This window comes from Monopterus albus, unplaced genomic scaffold (genome assembly GCF_001952655.1).
Source record: "Monopterus albus unplaced genomic scaffold, M_albus_1.0 scaffold280.1, whole genome shotgun sequence".
In the NCBI taxonomy this organism is placed as follows: domain Eukaryota; kingdom Metazoa; phylum Chordata; class Actinopteri; order Synbranchiformes; family Synbranchidae; genus Monopterus; species Monopterus albus.
Genome location: NW_018128160.1, coordinates 114,122 through 125,811, shown reverse-complemented (window position 1 = coordinate 125,811; position 11,690 = coordinate 114,122). Strand labels below are relative to the sequence as shown.

General features: G+C 41.4%; 1 protein-coding gene across 8 annotated transcripts in view; it reads left to right on the top strand.

The window, feature by feature from the left end:
* The window catches only part of picalmb (phosphatidylinositol binding clathrin assembly protein b), a 24,184-nt gene extending 13,987 nt beyond the window's left edge, over nt 1–10,197 (top strand). For 2 of the 8 annotated variants that reach the window (XM_020622421.1, XM_020622420.1), the window contains 12 exons: nt 1,259–1,359; nt 1,524–1,676; nt 2,071–2,154; nt 3,898–3,990; nt 4,832–4,930; nt 5,863–5,979; nt 6,078–6,108; nt 6,220–6,319; nt 6,488–6,547; nt 7,137–7,241; nt 7,631–7,736; nt 8,778–10,197. In XM_020622421.1, coding sequence (XP_020478077.1) covers nt 1,259–1,359; nt 1,524–1,676; nt 2,071–2,154; nt 3,898–3,990; nt 4,832–4,930; nt 5,863–5,979; nt 6,078–6,108; nt 6,220–6,319; nt 6,488–6,547; nt 7,137–7,241; nt 7,631–7,723 — 1,036 coding nt within the window. In that variant the 3' untranslated portion in view covers nt 7,724–7,736; nt 8,778–10,197. The remainder of the gene's footprint in view (nt 1–1,258; nt 1,360–1,523; nt 1,677–2,070; nt 2,155–3,897; nt 3,991–4,831; nt 4,931–5,862; nt 5,980–6,077; nt 6,109–6,219; nt 6,320–6,487; nt 6,548–7,136; nt 7,242–7,630; nt 7,737–8,777) is intronic. The other 6 variants (XM_020622427.1, XM_020622426.1, XM_020622425.1 and 3 more) reach the window with 5 other exon arrangements.
* Nucleotides 10,198–11,690: the final 1,493 nt, after the last annotated feature.

Genomic DNA, 11,690 nt, shown 5'->3' with positions numbered 1-11,690 from the left:
GGGGGGCTGCAGTGATGGTTGACTTTCTACAACTTTCTCCCATCTCCCGACTGCATCTCTGGAGCTCAGCCACAGTCATCTTTGGGTTCTTCTGTACCTCTCTCACCAAGGCTCTTCTCCCCTGATAGCTCAGTTTGGCCGGACGGCCAGCTCTAGGAAGGGTTCTGGTCGTCCCAAACGTCTTCCATTTAAGGATTATGGAGGCCACTGTGCTCTTGGGAACCTTAAGTGCAGCAGAAATTTTTTTTGTAACCTTGGCCAGATCTGTGCCTTGCCACAATTCTGTCTGAGCTCTTCAGGCAGTTCCTTTGACCTCATGATTCTCATTTGCTCTGACATGCACTGTGAGCTGTAGGGTCTTATATAGACAGGTGTGTGGCTTTCCTAATCACGTCCAATCAGTATAATCAAACACAGCTGGACTCAAATGAAGGTGTAGAACCATCTCAGGGATGATCAGAGGAAATGGACAGCACCTAAGTTAAATATATGAGTGTCACAGCAAAGGGTCTGAATACTTATGACAATGTGATATTTCAGTTTTTCTTTTTTAATAAATCTGCAAAAATGTCAAAAATTCTGTGTTTTTCTGTCAATATGGGGTGCTGTGTGTACATTAAAGAGGAAAAAAATGAACTTAAATGATTTTAGCATATGGCTGCAATATAACAAAGAGTGAAAAATTTAAGGGGATCTGAATACTTTCCGTACCCACTGTATATGTAGAGTGTATCCAACATTTGGTAAAACACAGCAGATACAAACTACACACACTTCACAAAGAACTGTGTGCTCAGCAGTAGCAGACATGATCTGTAACCTGTTGCACCTGTTTATATTTGGAGAAGTACAAATATTGCACCTAATTTTTAGTTGGAGGTTTGTAAAGAAAATGTGAGAGAAAGATGGAAATGTAAAACTTTAATAAGTTATATTTTTATTACAGTTAGAAAAGTTTAAAAAAAAAAATGTCTGTGTGTGCTGTCGATTACGGTTCTTGGAAAAAGAATCAGGAGGACTTGCCCAACACTGGACATCGGAATCAGCCAAGAAAATTGCAATCAGTGCATCTCTGCTAAAATAATCATTTGATGATCTCATTTTTTGATTCTAAAATGAAATGCACTGTGTGTGTTTGAACAACATTTGGCAGCAGGTATGAGCTTGTAAGACCTTGTTTGTGTTGTAGAGCTGCAGAGTGGTTATTTTCACTGTCAAATAATCTGCCATTGGTTTGCTCAATTCTTCATTACTGCAGTGCAGTGAAGATGGAGAGTGACTTTTTTGACCTGCAGTCAACTTTCCCACCATCCATGCAGTCAGGCTCGACAGGGCTTCCAGTGGCAACAGCGTGGGCAGGTAACAAGCTGCCCCTTTAATACCTCCAACCAGCATCTGTGTTTTCTTGACTTGTTTCTGCATGCTCTTCTTCTCTTGTGGTTGTCTGATTCTGATGCCCACCTCTTCCTCTCCACTCTCTTCTGTCGTCTTCTTTTCTCTGTCTCTTTCCTCTGCCTGCCTAGATCCTTTCACCTCTGCTGAAGCTGGAGATGATTCCATGCCAAACCTTAACCCTTTCCTCTCAAAACTCGTTGTCGATGCTACTCACTTACCTGTTGTGTCTTCAGACGGTGTTAGCTTTTCCTCTAGGACATCTGGTCATGAAATGTTTGGTGGTAACGGCTCATTTTGTTTTTCCTTCAGAAGTCTTGTCACCCTTTGTTCATTTTTCTGTAGTCACCTATAAGCATGACTAGCCTGCATGTTTAAAGTGCTGCTGTAGTTCGATTATCTGTTTGTGCAAATGTCTAAAATAGCTTCTTTAGTCTATGTAAAGCAGAGCTCAATGCAGTTCATACCAGACTTAAGTGATTTTTTTTTTTTGGCCTCCTTTGTATTAAAGGGGACCCTCCACATCCCACTATATTGGCCATACCCCCATTTACTGTGCAGTTACCTTTCATCCTCTTTTTAATGAACAGTTTATTGTTGTATTGTAACATAAACATGCCATAGAGGTTTAGGTTGAAACTTGTTCTTCTTTTACCAACACTATTTTTGATATTCCAGATCGTTACAATCCCTTTACTGACACAAACTCAGCCCTTTCAACCAATTACAAACGCACAGTGTGGATAGAACACTCCGTCTCAGGTATTACGATGGCTCACCATCTCAGACTATGTTTCCTGAGCCCTGGCAAACATAGTAATCTATAAAATACCCCCAGGGCTCTTATTTTGATATTTATGGTAGAAATGTTGACATAAACCGATATTAAGAAAAGGAAAGGAAAGGTTTGGCATTTTAGGGAAATATGCTTATTCACTCTCTTGCCAAGAGTTTGATGAGATCAGTGATACCACTCTGTCTGTACATCTAATATAAAGCTATAGCTCGTTAGCTTAGCAAAGATCAAAAACAGCTAGCCCGGCTCTGTCCAAAAGCTAATGAACACCTGTCTATTATTAATACACTGTACCTCATTTGTTTAATCCATAAAAACCCAGATAGCAAAAATGAATGCCACTGTTTTATGTGAAGTTGTGTGCCATACTATTTCTTGGCCAGGAGCAGTTGGCAGCCAACCAGTTGTGACTCCACAAAGTTATATAGATAAAATAATCTCTGTCCAATATCAGTATCTGGTTGCTATATGTTGCACAACGCCCTACACAAATTTCACAAAAGAATTAAACAATGTAGTGTCCATGGCATGCACACTACTTTCTTCAGATAATCCCACAATGTAATGCTTTGCATTTCCCAGGAGAAAGAATTATTACAATGTAGTAGTAGTAGTAGTAGTAGTAGTAGTAGTAGTAGTAGTAGTAGTAGTAGTGGGTTGTAAATTGTCACGTGTGCTGTAGGTATTTCCGTGCTCACCAACTTTGTTAAAATCACAAAGGTTTCAATTTATAAAAGCTAATACTGCAAGGGATGATGATTTGTCTTAGAATATGGAAAGTAAAGCACAGGTTGAGGCTTCATTTTTAAGTTTAAGCAATGCTGAACGAGATTGGGCTAGTAAGCTAGTAGCACAGAGGCTAGTGCAGATGTGATGTCAGGACTTAAGCTCTCTACTGTGTAAAGCAATGTGCCGTTGCCATATTATAACAAATAAAACAATATACTAAGAAGTGAGCTTTAAAGGGCCTAAAAAGCTGATTTTATTTCATTAGACCAGAGCCATGTTTTCCCAGTCTTTGTGCTGAGCTAACAAGTTGCTACAGACACGACAGTGTTAACAGTCATCTCATCTGTAATACAATCCAGGAGACAGAGAGCAGGATGCAGATGCTTGAGGCGAGGTTTAATATATGAGAAAAGGAAAAACAACCCTGAAGGGTGAAACAGCAGATTAACTTAAAAAACCGGTGTAGATAACTGATCTGAGTTGCCTGACACAGGCTGGCACAATGGTAATGACACAACTGAATCGCCCCTGCAAGGGTTATAAATATCAAAGCCTCATAATGAAACACAGGTGAGAGTAGTTGTAATTGATACTCTGGACTTGGTGAACAGGCAGGTGGGAGGGCCTGGATCAGGTGGATAGGGTGGAGTCAGAGTGTCAGTGGAAGAAAAGGACCTGGACATGATGACATCACCTAACTCTGGGCAAGAAAAATACATTTCCCAAAACGTCAAATTACTCCTTTAATCCCCCCCTCTGGGTTGCTACACTGCTGTTTTACACTAATCTATCCTTCTACAACGCATAGATTTTACTTACAACACCAGTTTTGGAAGTCTTCTACATGTTAGCTGTCTTCTTCCTGCCTGTATTGCCGTCTCTTCCCACCTGTCTCTCTGGCCTGGCCTTGAAATGCTGTTTCCTTTTGCTCTTTCTTCCTCCTTCTCTTCTTCACCTTCCTGCTTCCTGTGGCGTGTCAGATTCCTTCTGTGGTCCAGTTTCCATTGCCCAGCACCTCTCACACCAGGCTCCTTTCCCCACTGAGCCCTCTACTGTAGCAGGCCTATTCAGAGGTAGAGTACTGAAGCACATTTAGCAGTAGATCAATGCTAGTCTTCCTTTCTGTAGAGAAGTTTGTGGTATTCAGTTTGCTGTTCAAGTACCCAGTAGCTGATATATCAAAAATATTGCCCCACCCCTGCATTTCTGTTAGATCCATTCCACACAGAACTCCAAAAATTGACTGGACAGAATTAATGACACTTTTCAAAATCATCAGAAATAGTTGTATTTCAAGCAGGTGATGCTCATTTAGTTTGTAATGAAACTCACCTGTAGCAACCAACAGGTGCTGGTGACATGGAAATCACACTGGGAACCACTTAAAATAGAGAAAAGTTGACTCAATCTTTGTGCCATGTGGACCACACTGAGCATAGAGAGAAGAAGACAAAGACGATGAGGAGGGTTTGAGAACCACAATAGTGGAAAAGCATGGACATTCTTAAGGCTACAAGTCCATCTCCAGAGATCTGACTGTTCTTGTGTCAAACATGGTGGAGGTTCAGAGGATGTGCTACCAAATATTAAAGTGATGGTGTCAATAATTCTGTCCAGTCCATTTTTGGAGTTCTGTGTGGAATGGATCAGATTTGGCTTTTTTCCTCTGCTTTTTGTGTTGTTCCAATGCAAACAAAAGAAATAAACATGAGAATATCAAAAAAATTTGTGTTTGCAACAACTTTCTGAGAGAAGTGGTGAGTTATCTGACAGAAATGCAGGGGGGCCAGTATTTTTTGCCACAACTATACATGGGCCAGTACAGAAACCAAAGTCTAAAGATGAAGTCTTCAGAGTAGTTTCACATGTTGGGGCTCTGTAACTGCAGTGTTTCCTTTCTCCTCTCTTATGAAGGATACTCGACGCCACAGGCACCTCCACAGCAGTCAGCAGTGGGACTCCAAGTGGACTTTGAATCAGTTTTTGGAACCAAAGCTAGCCTCAACTCTGATGGTGAGGATTTCACTGTTACACATTAGGGATGGGCATTTCAAGCTAAAATACTATTTGCTATTCAGTGGGAACTATTCAACAGTTATTGGAACAATTATTGTAATGGATTGATATAAACTGTTATTATTGTGGCAGTCCCCTTTTAGAATAGTCACTCATTTTTAGAAAATTAAAAACCTGGGACAAGGCAAACTGTATTTGATTTGTCACCTCACTAACAACTAAAAAAATAAGCCTTGAGCAAGGAATATAAGACCAGTTAATTCTTGATCCTTAGGTACAATAATACATGTGATCCATATAGATAAGCATTAGATCCCAAAACTCAGGAGTAGATTCTGGAGGAAGTGACATCAGTTTCCCTGGGTAAAGCCTAATTCCCTTATCTGACCGTTCCTCGCTTCTCACTCGACCCAGAAGTCATTCCAGTCCACCATCTTGAAGGACATCTCAAAGCTCTTGTCCCTACTCAGACGAGTGAGGATTGAGGAGGCTGCCTAGAGGAGCCATGAGGGTGGAGACAAAAGTGCATCCTTTGCAGAAGTCTTATGAACTGACGTGCCCCTTTGTCATAAATCAGTCGGTGATTGAACGCTTCAGATAACAGATCAAAGTAAAGGGTGTCAATGAATGTTTGACCTCTAAAAATGGCTGGTGATCACATTTATTATTGTACAGTTAATGTGACATTTTTTGTGTTGTCTAAGCAACAGGCTAAAAGCCACAAATATTCAGTCTGGTTTCCTACATGACAAAGAAGAGCAGCACATCCTCACATTTGAGAAGCTGGAGCAAATCTTTGGCATTTGTTTGAAAAATGACAAACAATTAAGATGTTATCGAAATAGTTGGTTCAAACTGATGTGATGCTGTCAGTCCACTAATCGTTGCAGCTTCACTGGTAGAAGTGAGTCCTGTGCATGTCTTGTCAGATATCACTGGGGGCATCCTGAAACCAACTCTTGCCGGCTCCAACCAGCCATCCTGTCAGCAGCCAGAGAAGCTTGTGTCTGATGACCTTGACTCATCCCTGGCCAACCTTGTCGGCAGTGAGTATGCCGCTTTTCTTTCACATGCACTAACTAAAGCACCTGTCCACAAAGACACAAAATAACATTTAACACCTACAACTGAAATTTTCTTTTAGACCTCGGAATTGGAAACGGCACGATGAAAAAGTAAGTGGTGGATCATCTCTGTGTGTGGGTTAGCGGAACAGAAACGGCAGCAGCCGTGTGCTGTCAGGGCAGTTAGACACTAGAGCTAATATTAACCGTCTTAATCTGCAGTGACATCCACTGGAGCCAGCCGGGGGAGAAGCGGATGACCGGCGGCACCAACTGGCAGCCCAAAGTGGCGCCAACCACGACCTGGAACCCTGTCTCCATGGTGATAGACACGGACCTTTCATTGTAGTGCTCATTATATTTGCTTCTGCTTTATCTCTCTTATTTTACTGCCAGATAACTGTGGTAGTTGTGATGCTGTGCTGTGTTTTGTATATCTGTTATTGTTTTGTGGTCTTATAAATTTTTAATGCTTTCTATCTCTCTCAAGCCATCTTCAGTCATGGCCTTCCCTGCTACCACACCCACAGGCATGATGGGATATGGCATGGTCAGTATTATTATGGCAGTCAGATATCACTGACTGTTGTTGAAACAATTCACATCTGGGTGGGTGACCATCCAGGCAAAGTGGGCAGTGGCCCAGAGGCCCCACGTTTACTGCATGGCACGTGGTTTTGGTCATTTGTGGATGGAGTCCTACAGTATATTACATAATATGTATTATTACTATTCTAGTTTGACAAAGCAGTCCCCAGCCAAGGTCCACTTAACCAGCTTTTTCGTCCTTTCTCCTTATTTTCTCCATCATTGGGTCAAGTGTGTTCAGTTATCATGGATACAGATCTGTTAAAATGCAAACTCACTAGCTGATGATTTTTAAACTCAGTTCACCGATGGAGACCATGTGATACAGTTAAAAGCACAGAAGGAAGCTAGTAAGTGGGCCTTGAACAGGGAATTTTTTTTTATCAAACTCTAAAAAGAACTATCTTTTATACAGATTTAAATTTAGTTTATATTGTGTTCATACCGTATGGTGCAAATTCATAATGCCATATTGACTTAAGTCCAAAATCATGTAAAGCCAGTGACTGAACTAGTGTTTTTACTAAAGCTGGCTTCACTGATCTCTGCAGCCTCCACAGATGGGCTCTATGGGGATGATGAATCCACCCACCATGATGTACACCCAGCCTGTGATGAGGCCACCCAACCCCTTTGGCTCTGTGTCTAGTGCTCAGGTGGGTGCCTGTCTGACTGCTGCGCCAAGCGGATGCACAATGAAGTCGGTTACCTGTCTGTCTGTGCAGTTAGCAGGTTGAGTAAATAGGTGTATCCACTGTGCTGTGATGTGTGCCCTAATCAGCCACTGTAAGCTGTCTGGTCGGTGTGAATACTGCTGTCGATGATGACCGTTTGAACAAAGAACCCTTCGCTCTCTTGAGCTGAAAGGGTCAAAACTGTAAATCATCTTCCTCATACTGACTCCCAGTTTTTTCCCCAACAACTCCTTTCTATTAACCCTTCTTTCATACATCACAGCTTCTCCAAACTAATCTCATCCCTCCTTCAGTTTCTGTTCTGACTTCTCCTGTGGTCCTTCTACTTGCTGTATTTCTTCCTGAAATAGCCCTCAGCAGCCTCTAGCCCTTCGAGCCAGAGTCCTCTCCGAGCCCCTGGACAGGACCCGTTTGCACACCTCTCTCTCAAGGATTTCTTGTAGAGCATCTCTTTAGGTACAGCATGCACCTGCATGCATTGTATGTCCACTGTGAATACACTTTTTGTTTTTTACATATTTTCATACTGTCTTCTCCATGCTGCATGTTTTTTCTCATTTATTCTGTATCATCTAGGCCTTTGTTGCTTGGTGTGATGGATTTACTGCTGCTTTTTCGTAGTCACCATCGTTCTGACCCTTCGTTCTTCCACTGCCATCACACATTGCTCAGGCCTGATTTCTCTGAACCTTGCCGCATCGCTAAATTTAACTTACTGTTCGTTAATCTCTGTCTGCAGTTTACAGGGATAATAGTGACAGATTTTCCCATCAAAATCCACACCAATTTTTAAACAAAATATGATGAAAAAGTCTTCTTTGTAACTACAGATTATACTGGCTGCAATGAAAACTGTTAGCTAGTTAGCTAAGCTAATGTTTTTACTTTACCAGAGCAGCGGTGCTTAGGATGAGAGCTAACCAGTGTGTTTGACTATGTAACATTAATGCTCATGTTACTTAAAAACCTGATGATTCTTAAATACGTTCTGGAGCTATAAGGAGCGTCCTTTTGTCTTTTATTTCTAAGCGGGTTTTGGCTGTTTTATAGGAGAACTAGGGACTTCTTCTGAAAGTATAGGTCACACTGAATCCAAAAATAAGTTTCATGTCTGTGTGTTCAGATTTGGCTGAGTTATGACTCTTGATGTTTGACACAAATCACGACAGTCACTGCTGCTGCAAGGCAGCGACAGCCAAATGGCCTATAATTTCTGTTTTGTTGTTTTTAGAAGGCTTGCATGCACCTGCTCCTTCCACATCATGTCACAAGTCTTTGCCTTACGTGTCTTCCTTTATGCATCTCGTACAGTTTGAATACCTCTACACAGACCAAATTATTCCAAATCAGTTTTTACCTCCCAAAAACCACCTGAACTGTGACAACTGCCTGGACACTGTTGCTGTTCTGTGGAAAGAATTTGGTGAACAGTCAGTTGACTTAGCAGCTTCTTCACATGGCAGCGTTCAGCTAACATTTTCTGTTCGCTTCTTACAGATGCAGTTCATGTAATTTGAAGGAAAGCGTCTCTCAGAAGATGAAGCACTTAGCAGCAAAGCTTTGTCCTTGTTGCTAACACGTCAGAGAAGCATTCACACAGCCCCAGATATAGACATGTCAAGAACACAATGGTGCAACGACTGTCAGAAACCATGGTAACAATGTCCAAATGATGTTTGGAGATAGCTCACGCCCATTATTCTGTACCTTGTCTGAGACATCAAGTGATGCTGCTGTCTAACCCCCCCCACCCTTAAGAGGATTCCTTATTCTTTCTGCAGCGTAACCTGTAACGATAGTCTTGGGTGCTGAGAAACTTTGATGTTATGTATTTGGAAACACTGTGGTTGGATGTAAGGCTTGATGTTCAGTGGGGAGGGGGTGGAAGGAGGAGGAGGAGAGCGGCCCTTCCCTTTCTTGATCCTATTATCAGTCACCCGTTCCCTACAGTTCCTTAACTGTCACTGAGTAGTGATGCTAATGACGTTTACACCTGTTTAGTTCTTGTCTTTTTTACCGTGTTTACAGTAGACATTCTATGTGTGTTTGTATTTATTTATGAATATCAGTTTAAGACTGGGGGAGGAAATAATGTAAAACCTACAGTACATCGAACACCCGTGGGAGTGCTTCAACATTAAACAAGGATCTCAGACTATCATCGACAGGTAGAGTTAAAAATAGCTACTATATAAATTACACCTATTAAGCGGAATGATAGAGCACTAAATATTCTGACTTTTGTGTTAAGAAAATTTGTTACTAGATGAAATATTTCACAACCTCCATTGTACTTCAAGTGCAGGGGTATGAGTCAGCTAACAGTATATAGTCGATTCTGTGCCTAGAGTTTTTTGCAATGGATCAGTTTCCTGTCTAGTTGAGCAACACTTCCTCCACTGATCTGAAGCGTCGCACCGGGTGGTGGGCTCCATTTGCTTTAAGCTTGGCATGCCATTGACTCACTGACCGTATTCAAGGCTGCCTTTACTCTGAATGTGAAAGAGTTGTCTTCATGTTGCACACATCTTTCCACACTACAGTTCCTCTGTGGGGCTGAGGTTGGGGGGGTGGGGGTGAGAGGACAGAGTGTGTCAACTTGCCGGTTAGCTAGTCACTGCACTAACGGGAAAAGGGTCACAGATTGGATGTAAATTAATTGTATAAAAGATCCAGAGGACCAGGGTAGAGAGGAGGAGCGCTGTTGATCAGTGCTCCGTGTATATACAGACTGACTGTTCTTTGATTGCAAAAGCGAAAGATGTATGAAATATGAAAGCAATTCAATCAGTTTTAACTCTACCTAAGTTTGATTCAGGATATTCTCTGCGTTTGTTTCCGCAGACTGTTTCTTTATGTAATTAGAACGTGTAGCAGACAATGACTGAAGTCTTTTCTTTCTTTTACAAATAAAAAGCAGCTTCCACAAACAGATGTATATTTTTGTCTAGATGAATTTAATGACTGAAGTTTATATGAATCTAGAGACACTGCTTGGTTCTGTGTTAAACCTCATGAACACTTGATAAATTATTTATCTTTACACTTGTGCTGCCAGGTCAAGAGGCAGTTGACAGTGTTACACACATTACAACACAACTTCCAAGTGACTCCTGAGGCAAAAAGTAATTGTGGAATTTAAATACTGTATAAAGCAGCTACAAATACTTTGCCATCATATCTAGTGCACTGGGTTTTAAAACCTTAGGATCTTACTGTCACTTTTTGGCAGTGCATCTCTCACCACCTAAGGTAAAATCACCCTTGAAGGGCTATAATCTGTGAGAACAGGTGAAGTACACAATCCACCATAATGGGGTTGCGAAAAATAGTTTATCCACTTTTATAGCATATACCTCAAGTTCTCACTTTTTAAAACTATTTGCCAGCAAACAAACAAAACAAAAGATTCATGGATTAGATACAAACTATCTTAATAATATTCCACATTGAGTTTATCATTTTACAAGCCGGTCACCAGAATGTCCCAGGCTGGATTTTCAACCCTCTGTAACATGTCCCTGAAAGTCCTGGAGTCACATCAGGGTCACAGTAGGACTTGTTGATTTGTCTACCATTTCAAGGCCTTGAAAAGTACAGATGGGTACCCTGGCCGTGCTTTGCCTGGCTGTGGGGATGTTCACACCCTTTTGGTACCGCTTGGTGGAAACAGGGGACACCTGCTGGACACAGTTGACTATTACAGCAGAGAGTAGTCAACATGTCAGGTCCTCCCCATCTAAACATCCTGGGTCCGCCCTCACCTCCTGTCTGGGAACTGCAGCGCATCCAGCAGTAGTTACAGACCAGGAGCGGCTTAAGAGGACAACGCAAGGGTCTTGTAAGGTAGGTGATGTGTCAAATACTTGTAGTCAGAAAGTAAAATGATGCCTAAAGACAAGCTGTCTCCAAAGCTACTGAGGGTAGGAAAAGCAGGAAAGAACTTATGTCACTTTATCAGTGTTTGCTTGTATTTATAAAAGCTCTAAAGTAGCCTCTTCTTTCAAATAACCCACAAGATGCCATCAGTCACATGAATATAATTTCTAACCTTCATTTTTGAAAATCCATATAGAAATGCTTCGCAGCTGCTAAGACAAATCTAGAAATTAAAGGTAGATATTTGAATCACTTCTGAATACTGATTAAAAACTGCCATGTGCAGCTGAACAATACATTACATTGTGCTATTTTACCATAAAAGTCCTAAAAAGAAATGGTGAAACAACACCTCTGCCAACCTGTCTTTTAGTCTCCTACCTGTTGTGTCAATAACCAGTTCCTTAGATAAACATGCAGAAGGAGCAGGTAAGACGCATGTGAGTACATTATGATGCTGGAAGAAGTACTCAGATCCTTTATGTAAATATTTACCCACAGAACCATTATCCATGCATTCAAAATCATACG